Raw genomic sequence first — 18,031 nt, forward strand, 5'->3', positions numbered from 1 at the left:
CTAAACAGAAAAATTTGCTTTGTAAATGAGAGAAAAGTGTCAGAGTTGTTTTTTTTTTTTATCAGCCAGTAAATAAAACAACAAGTGGGTTTTATAGCTGGAGAAAACGTTTAGTCACATCAGCACTTTGTCTGATCTGTTATTACTTAAACTGTAGAAATGATGATTGGTGTAAGTGGATTTGAAACTGCAGCTGTTTAGAACCTTGGCAAACATTCCTACAGACTGCATTACATGTGTAGTAATTCACATTTTTGTTAACCAACAGTAGCAATAATTTCTGAAATTAAATTGTGATATATTTTTGCTTTGAATAACACTGATCAAGGTTATCATAGTGTTAACATTTCATGCAAGCGCCTGCATTTGAGTCATGAAAAGATAAGTTGCGACTAATTCTTATTTTCTCTTTAGGATGTTTGAGAGATATTCTAGTTGTGGAAAAAAATCTGAATTCTAGATAAAAACTATAGATAATAATATGAAATGATAGAAGGAATGAGATAAATAAGAAATGCAGTCTACCCAAGTGAAATAATGTAAATTCTTACCCACACACTCAAGCCTGATTTTGTCGTAGAAATATCCAGATTGACAGTAGCAGGTATACCCAGAAAAGAAATTGGAACATTGCCCATTCTTGCATATCTCGCTTTTAAACATTTCACATTCGTTTGCATCTGAAGGAAAGAGAAATTCACACGTTACTGCTCAATGTAAAAAAAAAAAAATCTCAGAATGCAATGATCATATTTCACCTTTCTGAACCAGTTTGATCTGTTATGAGCAAATATGCTCACCTTTGTAGCGCATGTCTTCTCCATGACCCAGTAAAGAAGACCCAGGAAAAGTTAATAATCCGTTGCCATAGGGACACAACTGATTGTAATCATCTGCAAAATGCATACAAATTACAATCTAGGACCAGAAATTAGGAAAATATCCATTTTCCAGAGAGTTGGCCTCATGCTGTACCTCTTCCTACAGGAGGACAGGGGTGGATCTCACAGTTGTCGCCCCAGCCGGCGCCAGCTGTGCAGCAGCATTCCTGCTTGGTGGTGTTACGAGACAAGACATTGTTGCAGAAGTTGGCATCATTTAGGTTATAATAGCAATCTTTCCTCTCTTCAGTTATGTGAGTGGATGTAGACACCGGCTTAGTGTCAGGTACGGCTGAAGACAACCAAAGAAAGCATTTTATTAGGATATGAAGTACATCACTACTGTAAGAAAAACAGGCATAGTGCCGTACAATACTGTTCATCCTCTTACAGATTTCTTCTGTTGTTGCAGTTATGTCACAAACTCCATGTTCCAAACTAAACAAATTTTAACATTAGGAAATCATAACCTGCATGAGCAGATATCAATATTTAGATATTTTAATAATAACTGATTCCTTTTTAAATTGAACTTTTCCTTTTTAAACAATTGAACATGTTTATTGCAAAGCTGACATGCAGAATCAAGGAAACCCCTAAATAAATCCTGTCCAACAACATAATGAAGACTAAAAGAGCAAGAAAAAAAAAAATCAACACATCACATGCTGATCCAAAAAAATTGTAAGAATAAGTGAGAAACAAAGTCACTCATATTCAAGGATTACTGGACTGATTGTAGAGTTTTATTAAAAGCCTCAATGTTTTCAAATTGAGCCAAAGCTCAGAAGCTCCATGCTTCTGAGCTTTGGCTGCTGACAAGGTGCTGCAAATGTGATGCGAGCTGTTTTATAGGCTTTGGGACTCTGGTAAATCACATCGAAACCAAATTATCCACTGGTGAACAAAACATAGAGTACCGTAGTGATGAAACCCACAAACGTTTGGCCTACCAAAAATCTTCCAGGAGCGAATCAATGAGTTATTCACGAGGTTACAAAAGCCACTTATTAGGTTTATCAAATTACTTTTTACCCAAAGGGTATTGGTTTGAATGACACCATCACTTTGGATTTACTAAGCTTATTTTTGTCTGAAATTAAACAAGTTAGCAGATCTTAGAACATCCAATTGTGATCAAGCGACATAGGATTCTAGACTTCAATGGCACATCATCACACTGTAACATCTTTAAACTGCTTCTGCTTTTACCCTGCATCCATCACCAGGCTGAGTGTAACCCTCTCCTGCTCATTTGTCCACTGTGATGGGCTCAGGCATTTCACTCCTAAGCTGCTGGCTTAGCCAAATGGAAACACTGGCATGTGAGTCAACACACCAATTCAGATTCACATGATTGATTCACACACGTCAAAAGCAAACAGAGGAATGTGGCAAAAGGCTATACAGAGGTATGACAGGGATTTAGTGGCCAAGAAGAAGACAAAACAACCCAAATGAGGGTGTGCCACTCAATAATGTAAATATGTTAAATTTTGTGTATACCCACTGGATTTGAATTGTGCAAAATACATTATCTCTTTCTTAAGATTTCTTAAGGTCAATTTATGTAAAAGAAGAAAAAAGTACCTTAATCTGCCAATAAGAAAATGCTATCTTTGTTTGTCTTCTGAATAAAGGAACTAGGTGTTTGAGCTCTATGTAGGATCATTATCTATCTCAGGGATTAGGCTAATGCAGATTTTTTGGAGGTGAACCACCCAAAGTCAGTCACAGCCTTTAAAACAAATGGATACAGACAGATCTAAAAAAACATTTACAGAGGAGGCTATGTCCTCCTTGTCACCCTTGTTTGGATAATAAAAGACGGCTCATTAAACCAGGGAAAACTCCGTCTCCTGACGATAGGATAGAGAATTAAGTCCTCTGATTATTCATACCCATGGAGCGGCACTGGTTGGTTTCAGGATCAAATTCCTCATTGTCGTTGGGGCAGATGCACAGGAAGCTTCCGTCAAAGTTCTCACACAGGGCCTCTCCGCACAGCGCCGAGCTCATCTCACACTCGTTCAGGTCTGAAAATGCAGAGCAAGAGAGTTAAGCATGTTGTAAGCATCATTGGCACAAAATCACAGTACAAATAACAGCCAATACAAATAACAACTGTGATCTGTCTAATTGAAGCAGACAACTTAGCAACAAATTTGCCATGGAGTAAGTATGGAGTGAACAAGGTGCAATCTTGGTTAGATATAAGGATGGTGGAACAAATAAAAATGGCAGAAGTCTACAGAGAAACTTTGAAAGCATTTAGATAACCCTCAAGGCCATATTGAGAAATTACAAAGAAGTCTGGCTAATTGGAAGTGTTAGAAAACACACTAGTAGGTTGAGAAATTTGGAAAAATCCAAGATTGAATATCAGCTAAACCTTACTACAACCACTGAATTATTTTTTTGTCAAGAACGGTTTATCTCCCATCAACCTTTGCAACACTTGTCCTGTCTAATCAGTTGGCTCTTTAATTTCTTACAAAAATATTTACCTTTTTCAACTTTTGTCTCAATACAACCACAATACAATAACCCCCAAAAAATATTTTTTGGGGAGTATTATGTGATAATAAAGCTATTCAACGTAATGCATCATTTTAAAATGTAAAAGCAAGTGAGATTTTCTCATTTTTAACAAGTATAAATCTGAAAGGTTTGCTATGCATTTATTCAACCCCCCTGATGCAATATTTCGTAGCGCCACATTTGGTTGTAATTCCAGCTGCAAATTATACAGTATCTGTATCAGCTTTGCATATGTGGAGGAGCAGGGTTTTGACCATCACATGGGATAGAGTGTCTGTAAGAATCAATCTTCAAAACTTGCTGAGGGTTTTTTTTTGTTAATGGAATAATTTCTGGACATTGACTAGGCCATAAAGAGACTCAAACTTATCTTACTTATTCTCCTCATATTCAGTGAATAGTTGCCAGGGATTCTCTTTGCTAGATGAGCTACATTTTTTGTTCACGACAGCCTGAGAAAAACTCTACCATATATGCTTAGCAATCAACACTGCAGAGCCTTGCTGCTGTTTCAATACCCTCTATTCTCCCCAGATCAAAGTCCTACTCCACCAACAAGTACAGAACATGCCTTAACATCCTCCCCTGGATCTAGAAGGGATTCTTGTTGATATATAAATTTATATTTACTCAACATCTAGCAATTCCATCCAGCAGTCACACAACAATCCTGATTGGACAATGCAATTGTAAAAGGACACAGCGCAAATCATGTCCTCTACTATGTAACATCGGAAGAAATATGTCAGAATTCCAGCGCTGAAGACATTTTGTTTGAGTGTTTGTTTAGAGCTCTTTAAATTGACTGGCATGGCTGATCAACAGTTACTGGAAATCTTTATTTTCAGTAATTGCTACAAGGTGTCACACAACATGCTGCCAGCATGCTCTTGGCACTCACTGATGTGGAATATTGAAACATCTTCTACCCAGGATAAATGACTGGATAGAAGATTGCTTTGTTTATTGATTTCAACTTTCAGGATTTGGGAAACAGTGTATGGCATTTTAGCTCACATTTACACAGAAATAAAACCAATTCAAAATAAGCACAACATTTTGTAAAATTTTTTAGAAAATATATATACATTTGTAAAATGTATATATATTGTGAATAACAATATATATACATTTGTGTGAATAACACCTAGTTATTTCTTTACTTCCAAAGATTTAGATTGGATTTTATTTGTAAACAATAATTTCTAGCATAAACACAACAACCCCTGTTGTTGAAATGAACATAAATTGATGTTTTTTAATCCTGGTTTTCTGTTTGTAGGATGTTAGTGTAGCAACCCTGATTTCAGTTGAGGATCAGATCTAGTTTTTGTGACATTCCTGACCCGTTTTTGTAAAACCAGGACTGCAGACAATCACTTTTTCATCTGTATAATCTGAGCCAAAATAATCTGCAAATGGCCATTTTTACATCACAATCAGTGTGACAAAACGACTCACTCATTCTTTGAGAATGCATTGCTTTTTTTGGCTGTAATGTACATAAACTGACATAAATATGGGCAGAGTTTCCCCTAAGGATGCAAAATGCCTTGTTTAAATAGGCAGAGTAGAGATGCTGTTTCAGGAGCAGATCTGCATTTGCATTTAGATTCAAATGTAGAACAATACACAAACTCACAACTGCACAAACATAAAATCTCAGTTTCTAACCACTCAGTAATTCAGGTGATAGCAGTTACATACCAACACATCTGGTAATATCTCCGGGTGGGTTGGTGTAGCCTTGGTCACAATGACATAGGAAGGAACCGACTGTGTTCTCACAGAAGCCGTGGCTCCCACAGATGGTCTCATTGTTGCATTCATCAATATCTGCAAGGAGATTGACCGCAACGTGAATATTTACACTTTCAATCTGCACAACAGACATTCAAACTGAATCCGTAAACACATGCCTTGCTTGTCCTAAATAACTGCACCACATGCAGACTACCACTTGGACCATTATATAACAACAGATCACTGCCATCATAACATGTCAGAAACAGTATATGGATGGTGTAATTTTTTATAGAGGTTTTCAAACTTTACTGTTCATCATTCAACTTCAAATATTCGCTTTACAACCAGTGAATGCAGTGTGGACCTGCCACAACCTCTTCATTGTGGCAAAGAAGTAAGAAGCTGCAGCCAAGTGTACTGATACTTTACATGCTGTTTAGGAAAAACAGACTTCAGATCTGGCATGAAGACATTTTTTTGACATATTCCTGGCAAATATCAAATACAGTCTTTTTAATAAATATGCCACAATCAACTTTTTTAAACAACAAAGAAACCTTAAGAGATTTTAAGGTGATTTTTAGAGAACCTGGTGGATATCAAACACAGTAGTACAGTAGTAAATCATAAAGCAAGTTTGATAAATGTGAAGAAGAACATGCTATTTGTCAGTAAAAAGGAGGCTGTTAACATTGGACCTTCTCACAGCTCTGCTGATTCCCCACCAAGTGTTGTTTGACGGCAACATTTGTTAGCAATTTCTTACATACATGATTTAGTATTTCTTGGCATCTCCTGCAAAAGTAGAGAGGCCAAAGATCGAAACAGCAGAAGAATGAAGTTGATTATAATTGTTTAAAAAACAATCAGAGAGTTTATTGTTCACACTTTTGTCACATTATTTTGTCCTCTGGTCAGCTGGGTATGCCACTGGTTTATGTCTGATGTCCCACTGGTTGCCAAGCCTGCTGATGCAAAATCTTTCAGTTTCCAGTTTTAGTAACTCATCTCAAGTTGAGAAAAAACACAATTACATCAAAATGTTAAGAAAAGAAATGCAGTTTGAGCAAGTTTACTAGCAGACATATACATCTGATTATAAATACATTGAAGCAAAACATTTCAGACATATAAAGGAAATAATTTATAGAATGAATGATATAATGTTCATTATATGTGGAGCCATGGAAAAGTATTCAGGGTTTGAATTTTTCAAGTTATAAACAATGCAGTTTATTGGGATTTTGTCTGATAGACTAACAGTGTTTAATTATGTGATGAAAAGTTTAGGTTCATAGGTTTAGAATGTTTTACAAGAGCTGGCGAAAACATATGTGAAGGACAAGGGTTAGGGGTCTTTTATTTTGCTCCACAACTCCTGTGTGAGTTGAGAAAAGATAGAAAGCGGTTTAGAGAACCACAACATGCTTGATTTGAAAGGTGCACACAGCCAGAGTCCTGTTTTCTCCTGCAGAACAGACAACAGGCTTTTCAGAGCTCTTGGGAACAGTAATCCTGAGTCAGTTTCTGTTCTGACTTGGAAATGTTTCTAACATACCTCAGGGGTCAGAGACAGGGGCTCCCACAAGCTAATAAACCCACACAGACAAAATTGTCTTTGTTGTTCACAGAACTTTTGTCAGAAAATGCTAAAGAACCAAAATTGCTAGAATATACTTGTGGGCTTGACTGGCTGCAAGATGAGAAGATGAAGATGAACAGACGCATTCTGTACTGAAAACCACCAGAGAAATATTTCTGGGACTGAGTCAAGGATAGAATAATTAGTAAAGAGTTTGTGGAGCATTTTTATAAATTGTGCAGAACTGAAGTCGAGTTGTGAATGTTGGAATGAAACCAGCAGCCAGCTGGGAGGTCTGAGAGGGAAGGCTAATAAACAAAATCATCGGCGTCTGAAGGCAGCATTTCATTCATGTGTAAAACGGAGCAAAGAATCTGCTGCAAACCATATGCTGCAACGAGATGCAATCCGGTTATCATACTTGGAGGAATGCAAGCGTCAAGAATAAAGCAAATATAATGCTTTATTAGTGCTAATCACAGCACTAATGGTTTGTGGACAAAGAAAATTAAAAATAAAAAAAAAAATGAGATAACTACACCAAAAGCTAACCGGAGTTGATTTTGAGTTGATTTTTAAAATACCTTTTCTATGTAAAATGACTTATTTAAGGACACTAACAGTGCTGTAAATTGCCTGACAGGAAAAAGAATATCTAAATCAGAGAATAGAATAAGGAGTTTAAAGGAATGGAAGAAGCTGATGTTATTAACCATGTGTCCTTATAATCCGATCAAGGAAAACCTGTTTCTGGATCAGGATATGTTCTGATATCTGTATAAAAAGGGATTATAGTGAGATGTATCTTACATGTCATCATATATGCACAGTTGTGGTGAAAATACACCACCAATATGCACCCTACACTTTCCATACTTTCTCATATATTCTGGGCAATAGTTGCTTGGACATTTGTTCTCGCCCATGTGAGTATAACGTGCCAGAGTATAATGTAAAAGCTGAGTACATGATCAAATATTTAAAAACCTTTTCCACATTTAATGGGGGACATATCCTGTAGACCAGTAGAATCCAACTCTCCTTCATGTCTAAAGTATTTCCCTACTGCCACCCACCTTGTGAGCAAAACATGTCCTAATAACCTCATAGAGTTGAACCACTTTTGAAAAGGACTCCTACAACTTAATAGAGGTGCAACCAGATTACTGAACCTCATAAGTACAGAGATTTGTAAATCTCTGAGGTTCACTGTAAGATCCACAAACTGTCTAAGGTAACAACAAATGAACTCGTCTGGTATATTGTGGTCATACCTCTATGACAAAAAGAACTATCAAAGTCTAACAAATAAGTTAAAGTCATCTAACTCCTATACATTTTTACGAGGCAAGAGAGTAACCGCAGACAATTTGCTATTTAAAGAAAGCCTTATTAAAGACATAGCATAGCTTCAGGGAAGTTATGACTATGAGTGTGACTAAAAACTAAAAACAATAACCACAGCATCCAGGAGGGCTTGTGTGCACTCATTATAGCACAATTGTGGGTGACGTTTGCTGTGGGGGAAAAAATAAAATAAAAAATGTGTTTTTCCTTTTTATGTCATGGCGCCTAAATCTAAATGAGAACAGGGAGCAGCGCCAACGACAACCGCTGTCCCCTCCGAAGGCATAACACCGGCCCTCGCAGAAACAGCAAATTACAGCGTCTGCTCCCTTTTTAAATATCGGCAGATTTTTACAAGCAGTCAAAAAAGGCCATGAAGTAAGTGAGCTCTCCTCCTTGGACTTTTATTGAAGTGACGGCAGCATCTCCCACTTATTCCTGTTGTGAGGTGAAACAAGCTGCTGTTGTGTTTGGTGTTAGGGTAAGAGGTTAAGTTCTTTAACTGGAGCGCTGAGTCAGTGCTGAACTGGGAGTGTTTGGTGTCAGATCTCATGAAAACACAAGTAGCATTCAGAATATATTAAAGAGTATGACACATTTTTTTCTGTACCTCTCATTGATTTTACATAAGAAAACTAAAAGCCCTGATGCTCCACAGTGTATCCTGCCGAGAATCTCATTCAGTCGCCTGAGTGTGTCACTCAACTGCAAACCCAAGGTCATCTTCTTAAAATGACGAGCTGAACAAGGAGAGCATTAATGAGAAAAGCTGTTTGGAGGTCTGTGGTAAGTCTGGAAGAAGCTGCAGAGATCTACAGTTCAGCTGGAAGAGTCTCTCAAAATGAAAATCTTAAAGGACGACTGGCGAGAAGAAAGACAGAACTGTAGGAGTCTGTTTGGTCTGGTGACATCAAAGTGGAAATTTTTGGTCTACATGCATATTATGTTGAGCAGAAAGCTGCAAAAGATCCACACAATAAATAAAAAAGAATGCTAGTCATACTAGAATATTATATTCTGGAAGAAATCATGTTAGAGGATACAAATCAAATGAGACAAGGTTCACCATCCAGCAGGATAAAGATGCTAGAATATAGTTGTGGACTTGACCGGGTGCAAGATAAGAAGATGAAGGATGAACAGACGCATCTTCTCATCTTAAGCATAAGCTCTGTTTCCTTAAACCAGAGTTTTAAGGAAACAGTTTAAATCAAAACATATCCATCTGCTAGAATAGTCCAGTCAAAGCCCAGGCCAATGTCCATTTGAGAATAAACAGGAAGAGCTGGAAATTGCTGTTAACAAATGATCAATCCCATCAGACATAAGATTCCATTATTTGAAAAGGACAATGCAAAGCTGGTTGAGATATGCCCAAAACACTTGCAGCTAAATATGGACATGAAGACAAACATGCATAATTATTTTAAGATTTTTTATTTGTAAACTATTTATTAAACCATGCATTTTTTCATCCACTCATAAACATTCATCACTTTGTGTTGATTTGTACCATATAATATCATACATAAAATGCCGTCGTTTTTGTTTTAAGGAGTGTGACCACTTTTAAAAGGCCATTCTACAACAGTGGTACACTGATCTTCCATATAGTCAAACTAAAAATGCATTTTAATGACCAGGAAGTTAGCTTGTGGTTTCAGATTGTTCTTATTCTTCTAAGGATCTCTGCTGTTACCAACTTGTGTTAGTCAGACAACATGGTGAACAAATGAGACAAAAGGCAGCCAAACATTGTTAGGATGGTAATGAGAAGAAGCAGAAAATCATTGAGTCACAGCTTATTCTCCTGTCTGATCTATATTACTTTGGTATCAAAAATGTCTGATGCAGGATTCACTAATTGTAAGATCATTTTGTGCAACAAGTGTTTAATACCGCAACTACAGACAATTATTCATGCATTCTTCATTCATATATTCAAATCTCTCCACAGGGGGCACTAAAGAGGATAACAAGGTCTGGTCCCACAGTTCTTTCCCCAAAAAGGTCATATACCTGATCAAGTTTCAGCTCCTGTCTCTGCTTACCAGAGACGCTCAGTAACTCTACTGTCAAACAGAAGAGACTGTTATCCCTTTCTAGCTTGACTCAATGATGGGACTCTTCTGCATTTAAAAGCACCTGATTCCAAAGGGAATTTTGCCTTGCACCCTATGTATGGGACAACTACACAAATGAGATTTTTTTACTTGTCTCAATCATGGATATTTCAATGTAATCCATGTGTGTTGGTATGTAAGAAGGTTTATTAGTCTTGAGATCAAAACATGTGACCTACATGCAAAACACTATTAATGAAGGAAGATTAACATTGCACATTCCTACAATGTTACAAAGGCTGTAGGGTACTTTGAATTGAAGCGCAATTTAGAGGTGGACAGACACTCTCCATCCAATTTTACTGATCTTGAGCTATTTTGCCAAGAGGAATGGGGAAAAAGTAAACAAATAGCCTAAAAGCCATGCTTAGGAGGGACTGAATAAAAATGGACATATCACTTTCATTCCCTTTCGCAAATATGCACTGCTTTGAGCTGGTATGGCACATAAGATTCCAATACAATGCCCTGAAGTCATTGAATCACTCACCGCAGTCTCCGGTAAGCATGTCAGGCTGGCACTGCATGAAGCACTGATAGGAGCCGATGGTGTTCTTGCAGCTCCAGGTACCACACACCGAGCTTCCAAACTCTTTACACTCATCCTGGTCTGCAAGAACAAAAAAAGAACAATATTTGTTGGATTCTCACAAAAAGGGTCTAAAATTAGCTACATTCACTCCACATGCAAACTTGTATTCCCTCCACTGCTCTAGTGCTTAAAATGTAATGTCTGTCCAATAGAAGTTGGCCAAGAGGCCTGTGGTGAAGCTGTCCTCAGTAAACGAAGCAGGCAACAAAAATGGCCAAAAACAATATTATTACAGCAACCAAAGAACTTGTGAAGGAGCAAAAGGGAGACGTTCCAGAGGGAAAAAACACCTCTTGTTCACAATGGGGTCATTCATGCTTTCCTCAAGGGAGTGGGAGTTCAGGACTCCAGCCACACAAACATCTCAACTTGGGGATCATAGAGGAAAGCCTCTAAGCCAGGCTTGGACACTTTCACTGGAACGAGGTCCTCATGTGCTATAGATAATCAATCATAGCCAACAACACTACACGTAAGCCCTAATGTAGCATGACGATCAAACGGCCAGCTCTGACACACTGGTTTACACATGGAGAGCAAAGTTCATGGCTGAGTTGAGGGTCAACAAACACCACGATGAGACCACCAGAACTGGACACCAACGCTGTTGGGCTTAAGCCCATCGTACCTTCACAGTCAGCTGAATCAGTGTTGTACTTGAAGCCGGCTTCGCACAAGCATAAGAAAGAACCATCTGTGTTCAGACATTCTCCTCGAATGCACACATCATCTCTGCTGCACTCATCAACATCTATGATAGGAATAAAGGAAAGAAGAAAGGAAAACAATTATGAGAGATATGTGATAAAGTGCATCCAGACAGTGTTCACATTGCTTCACTTTTTCCACATTTTACTATGTTACAGCCTTATTCCATGTTGCATTAAATTAAACTCTTTGGTGAAAACACACAAACATCCTATTATGACATTGTCACAGACTTTGCTTAACACTTTGTTGATCTCTGGCAGCAGATACAGCCTCAAGTGTTTTTGAACATGGTGCCAAAAGCTTAACAAAACTTGCGGCAGTTTATTCCATTCTTTTTTATAGTTCTTCTCAAGATCCTTCAGATGGATATGACTCATATATAAACAACCATTATCAGGTCATTCCCTAAATGTTCAGTCAGATTCAGATCAGGACTCTGGCTTAGCAACTCCAGGACATTCATAGAGTGGTTCTGAAGCCGCTACTTTGAAATCTCGGTCATGTGCATCTTTGTCCTGCTGAGAAATTACCCGTCACCCCAGTCTGAGGTCAAGTGGACTCAGCAGCAAGTATTAGCTTGGGGATGAGCCATGTCTGGTTTCCTTTACATATGATCAGACCTAGAGTCTTTAGTTTCTCATGGTGTGAGAGTCCTTTAGCTGTCTTTTGGCAAACTCCAGATGGGCTGCCATTTACTATGGACCAGCTTTCATCTAGTCAATCTACTATAGAGGCTTGATTGGTGGATTGCTGCAGAGATGGCTGTCCTTGGGGAAGGTTGTCCTCTGTCCACAGAGGAATGTTGGAACTATGCAGAATGACCATTGGGTTCTAAATCATGTACAACTAAGGCACTTCTTCCCTGATTGCTCAGTTTAGAGTTTTTCATTTCTAAATGATGACTACAAAGCTAATTGGGACTTTCAAAGCAGCAGAAACTTTTATGTAGCCTTCCCCAAAATCATGCCTAATGACATTCCTCTCTAAAAAAAATTTTTTTTAAAGTGAACCACTGTGAATGCTTTTTAGATTCACTTTACAGAGTTATGTTCATTTGTCCTCAAAGAAACAAGAGGAACATCTCATTAGCTTCAAGAAATGACTGTCTAATCAAAAACATTTGATGTACTGTTAATTTGAAAGTTGAAACAATTTAATCAAAATATAGCCTCCATATACAGCGCACCTGCTCTAACACTACACAATGTGGCATTCCCCAAAAATCAATTTTAATGTGTTTTTAGGGTCTTATCACTAGTTGCTTTTATGTTGCTAGAAGTTTCAAACATCCAATCCGAACTCTCATCTGCCAATGAAAGGAATTTGGTAAGGATGTTCATGACAATTGGGCCATATATCTTCAAACCAAGAATAAATTACAAGATGCAGTGCCCCTGTCCACAGTGAAATGAGTTAAAGTGTGCCATGGACAGAATGTGCTGAGCAAGAGCAAAGGGCTGCTTTAAAATTGACACCTTCAGTCTCAACGGAAATTGGCAGCTGCTCATAGAAGCAAGCCAAATGCATTCAGGGGAAAAGTTTATTGCTCAGACATGAAAAACAATGAGCTATTTGGATAGTAAAACATGTGTTTGCACTTAATCTTAAGAACATTGTGCCAACTGTCGAGCATTTCTGCGGTGGCATCATACTAACGGTCCGTTTTTCTGCCAGGAGTACAAGTGCATTAAGTTCAATTCAGCTACCCCAAAATACCTCCCCAAAACCAACTGTTTAAATGCATCAATGAATAAGGCATACACTTTGATGTTGAGAGTGTAAACTTCTGACTGGCACTTTACAGGCTGAGAACAATTTTGTTATTTTGTTATCAATTTAAGATAAATGCCCTTCCTTACACAGTGCCCAAGATTATTTCCAGGGAGAGAGCAAGCGGGATTTGAACCAGGTACCTCTGTGTCTCATGCCAACCTACTCTACCACTGCCGAGAGAACATTTCTCTCAGACTAAAAAAGAGAGGTACCCACTTAAAGGGGCAATATTATTTGTTTTCCAGGCACACTGAATAACTTTATAGCACAATCAAGTAACTGCTTCATAGGAGAAAAAAATCTAATGGTAGTACGTTTTTTTAATAAAATCTCCATTGGCCAAGTGAGTGGCACCACTGAAAATTTCTATAAACTAAAAGTTACTTAAGTATTTTATGTGCGTGTTTTTGTTGGTTTAATCAAAAATATAAAATCAAGACTAAAAGGGGCAGTATTATGCATAAAATGTACATCGTGTCATTTTATAGCACAATCTAGTAACTATGTTCAGTTGTTATACAAACTTATATAAACTTTGATATATTTGTAAATATATCAAATATGACTTAAAAGAAATTAGACTTGTTAATTTAATGCCTTGAAATTGAGCCTCTGTGTCTTTAATAAAGTCCTGCTCTTCAGGAAGAATCAAGAATTGATTCTTCAGGAAATAATCATAACATCACCCCTGTGAAGCAAAAGTTCGGAAGCTTGGAAACTGCAACTCTGACTAGGAGCTTTGACCTCCAAGGCGCTGCTTGATCCCCCCACATGTTTTCCACAGCTTAATAGTTGCCATGAGAGATTTAAGAATTTCTCAAACATGCATGATCAAGCAGCACTCCAGGTATGTTTTTTTGTTGAGGCAACAACATTATGTAAAGCTCATGAAGGTTGATTTTACATAATACTGCCCCTTTAGCTGTAGATGGATGCTGCATAATGACATATTGTGTAGGGCACTTGGGCTGAGAATAATGAATAGAGAGAATTAATCATCTGAGTTAAATTTTTTAAATCTTAACAATTGGTATATTGTGACTACAGAAATGAAAAGGTAAACACTTAAACCAGAAATAAGGAAAACCAAATAAAATAGGCCATTAAAACAAACATGCTGTAACTCCATGGGAATAGAGTTATTTATTTGGCTTCAAATTCTTCAAAAGTTTATGGCGCAACTTGCTAATCTGGATCAAGTTAAAATGGGTTTCAGTCTGTTGTCAGCTTTTTATTATACATTTCCATTTTGGGACCAAGAATCATATTGGTATTGCATGCCAAAGCCCATCTTTCATTCAAATGACCTCACAAACCCTTGTCCTCCCCACTTCTCCCCCCTGTAGGTTCATGTCAGAGGGGTCTGGCTTTCATTGTGTCAGCACTGTACACACCGTGGCAGACTGCAAGAAAATATACGACACCCGCTGATTTATAGGATAATTAGGCCCCAGTATTTGGTGTGGCAGCAAGCCAATGTACCTGACACAGTCTGGGCAATTTGCTCACAGTGTTTAGAGGATACCGAAGCAGCAGTATGGCAAATGCTTTGGTAGAAAGATGTCTGCATTTTAGGACTAACTATGTAAGTAAATCTTGGCAAATATCATGCTGGACCTTGCCTGTGTTTCTAGGGAGGTACATGCTTCAGGTCATGTCTGGATGTTGCAAGGCTAGATAATTTTACATTTACATTTAGTTAACTCCACTTCTGTCTTGCAAGACCCACCAAAAAAAGTAAAAATCCTGTCTATTAATTTTATGATCTTTTTATAGCAAAAGCTTCAATTTGCTGAAAATTTATCTTCAGTTGACAATCAGGCTCCATTTGTTTTCTATCTTATGATCAGTGGGTTACTGGGTGCGGCTGGAAAAACATCAAACTGATGTCCAAACGGGGACAGTTGATGAAGCCATGGCCCATTACACTCAGCCTCTGCACCCAGAACTATTTGGTGAGAACAACCAGTCTGCACTTAATCAGAAAATGCATGCAAGTTTGCATAATGCCTTTATGAACTATGCATACCTTCAAACATTTCGTCATAAAACAAATTTCAATGCATTTTATTGAGATTTTATGTGACAGATCAACACATAAAACTCCTAACAATAACTAAACTGCATGTCAGATACATTTTAGCTATGCACTTCAAGCATAGCTAAAATACTTTAAAAATCATTCATTATTGTCATTTCATTTCACAATTATGCACTAACATGTGCGGATCTCTCACATAAAATTCCACTGAAATCCATGAAGGGTTGTGGATGCAATATGAAATAATTAATCTGTAAGGTATACTTACTTCTAAAATGGAACTGAATGTTAAAAACTGATTTGAGCTAAATCTGCTAAAAAAAATGTAAAAATATTACCATCTCAGCCCATCTGTCAATCTGCCTCACCTGTTACATAAAGCTAATAAGATTTGAATGATGATGTCCCATTACCCTGGCAGCCAGGGCGTTCATCAGTGGTGGTAAATCCATCAGGACACACACATCTGTAGGAACCCTCCGTATCCAAACAGTTTCCTTCTCCACAAATTCCCGCCATGGTTAAACACTCGTTGATGTCTGTCACAAACAAGCACAAATAGGATCCCACACCTGTGTCAACATGCCATCCTGTGGTAACCCATGAGGAAGAACAAACCACTAATGGTATATGTAAAATGTATAAATACTTCTGCAAGATGTCCCATCTCCCAACTCCAGTCCAGATGGGCACAAACAGCTATAGGAGCCGATGGTGTTGGTGCACTGGCCTCCCAGACACAGGCTTGCATCCTCACATTCATTTACATCTGCATTTACATACACAGAGACATGATCAATGCAACAATTACACAAGCTATGACTCATTAGGTCACACTACAAATCTGCTTTTTCGTTTTAGAGGAAGAACTTCCAGACCACAGAGAACAAATCATCCATCATCGTCTTCAGCAGCGTCTTAACAGAGGAGGGGTCACATGCAGTGTTGGAACAGATGACTGTAAAAATGACTTCATGGGAATCATAAATTTCAATGACCACAGCGAGACACCCCACTGTTTTGTACCTTCACACGAGAGGCCGTTGGGCGCTATGCTGAAGCCCGGATCGCAGGACTTGCAGAAGAAGGAGCCCTCCGTATTAACACAAATCTCTGCGAGGCAAACACCTGCAGCCTGGCACTCGTCGATATCTTAGAGAAAATAAGAGAAGGAAGGGTTAGACATAGGTTATCATCAGAAGAAAATTCCCCAAAGAGTCTGGTTTTTGTCTTATCTCCTTAAAGAATATTACTGGATACGTGTGACTCAGCTTGAAATGCTGCCATACAGTAAGGATAGTCTTCTTTATTAGATTGCACTGACAGTGGGTTTATGAAAAAGAGTGGATAGATGAGAATGTGGAATGGTCATTAAATTTGAAGTACCAAGTTGTTACAGGTGACACATAATTACTAAAAGCACAAACAGTCACCAGCTTGTTGATATGTGACCACTGGAGAGTCCCTGTAGAGAAACAGACTGTGTTTCTTCTAAGTAGCATGGACCATTGTTAAAGGGCAAATATCCTTAGACTGTTTAGACATTAAAACCAACGAATAATGAATAAAATATAGATAAATCAAAATCTCAATGTGCCATGAACTTGAAGTGGCTTAGGATCAAACATAATCTACAGCCACATTACTGTATTGCAGTTCAACAAGTAATGTATGTGTTGATTAAAAAATAAGACTTCCACAACCTTCTGGTGACATAGTTTTTTCCTTCAGATTTTAAGCAATAATGCTGGTAAGAACTGGAGCAAAAATGACAACATCTATGTGATTGCTGCCAAAAACACAAGGTTTCAAACAAGTTTTTGTCTTACATGGGTATTCCAAGCTGTGTTTATTTACAGGGATTCTCAACTTGTCACAGAGAGCTTTTTAATCTCTCTTTAGCATGCTTTTTTTTTTTTTTTAGGTATCTGAGCTATTGTGTTCAGCATGTGCCCGTTTTTCAATGAGATAGTTCTGCTTGCCTATAGCAGGGTACCTCAGAGCATTGCATCAAAAGCAGGAGGTGGTGGAATTCATATTACATTAAAACTTTAATATTTTCCATGGCACCAGACACATCCCTTAAAATCCCGTAAAAGACTCACTTGGACTTTGTTTGGTGAAATCATTTTCCTTGCAAAGACACATATCAGTGGGAGATCTTCCCCTCTCTGGCTACATCCACACTCTGGTATATATGAGTAACTCGGAGCGTGTTTGAACCTCATTTATGTAATCATTCCTCTTTTCCTCCCAATGAAGTCATGACAGATCTAACCTCACAGGATTTGTCAGAGCTGCCATTGCATTGCATTGATCTTACAAATTATGTCAAGACAAATCACAGAGTTCTGTAAATATCTCTAATCATTTTTCCATGACTGAACCCTGATTGTGTTGATTGTGTTTTACCTTCACAGGTGTGACTGTCTTCAGACAGTTGGAATCCAGCTCCGCAGCTCCTGCAGGTGTAAAATCCTGGGGTGTTAACACACAGTTGGCCAGGACACAAGTTAGCCTCTGAGCACTCATCCACATCTGGAAACAAATACACATCATAGCACAAGATGACCACCTTTGGCATCAATTAAATAAAAAATGCCAGTTGCAATCAATTATAACGTGTTTTATTTTAGCAGCTCTATCTGCAAAACATTTGCCTTACATCATCTTGTTCTATTTGAGGTTTAGTCC

At 38.1% G+C, this 18,031-nt stretch overlaps 1 protein-coding gene across 1 annotated transcript in view; it reads right to left on the minus strand.

Annotated features, from left to right (window-relative positions):
• Nucleotides 1-18,031, minus strand: part of LOC122846474 (latent-transforming growth factor beta-binding protein 2-like) — a 104,186-nt gene that overhangs the window by 6,520 nt on the left and 79,635 nt on the right. Inside the window, exons 26-36 of the mRNA XM_044143479.1 lie at nucleotides 17,750-17,875; nucleotides 16,364-16,489; nucleotides 15,987-16,106; nucleotides 15,751-15,876; nucleotides 11,441-11,563; nucleotides 10,711-10,830; nucleotides 5,130-5,258; nucleotides 2,783-2,917; nucleotides 976-1,173; nucleotides 801-893; nucleotides 552-680 (exon numbers count right to left, since the gene is read on the minus strand). Of these exons, the coding sequence (XP_043999414.1) occupies nucleotides 552-680; nucleotides 801-893; nucleotides 976-1,173; nucleotides 2,783-2,917; nucleotides 5,130-5,258; nucleotides 10,711-10,830; nucleotides 11,441-11,563; nucleotides 15,751-15,876; nucleotides 15,987-16,106; nucleotides 16,364-16,489; nucleotides 17,750-17,875 (1,425 nt within the window). The remainder of the gene's footprint in view (nucleotides 1-551; nucleotides 681-800; nucleotides 894-975; nucleotides 1,174-2,782; nucleotides 2,918-5,129; nucleotides 5,259-10,710; nucleotides 10,831-11,440; nucleotides 11,564-15,750; nucleotides 15,877-15,986; nucleotides 16,107-16,363; nucleotides 16,490-17,749; nucleotides 17,876-18,031) is intronic.

This window comes from Gambusia affinis, linkage group LG16 (assembly GCF_019740435.1).
Source record: "Gambusia affinis linkage group LG16, SWU_Gaff_1.0, whole genome shotgun sequence".
NCBI classification, from domain to species: domain Eukaryota; kingdom Metazoa; phylum Chordata; class Actinopteri; order Cyprinodontiformes; family Poeciliidae; genus Gambusia; species Gambusia affinis.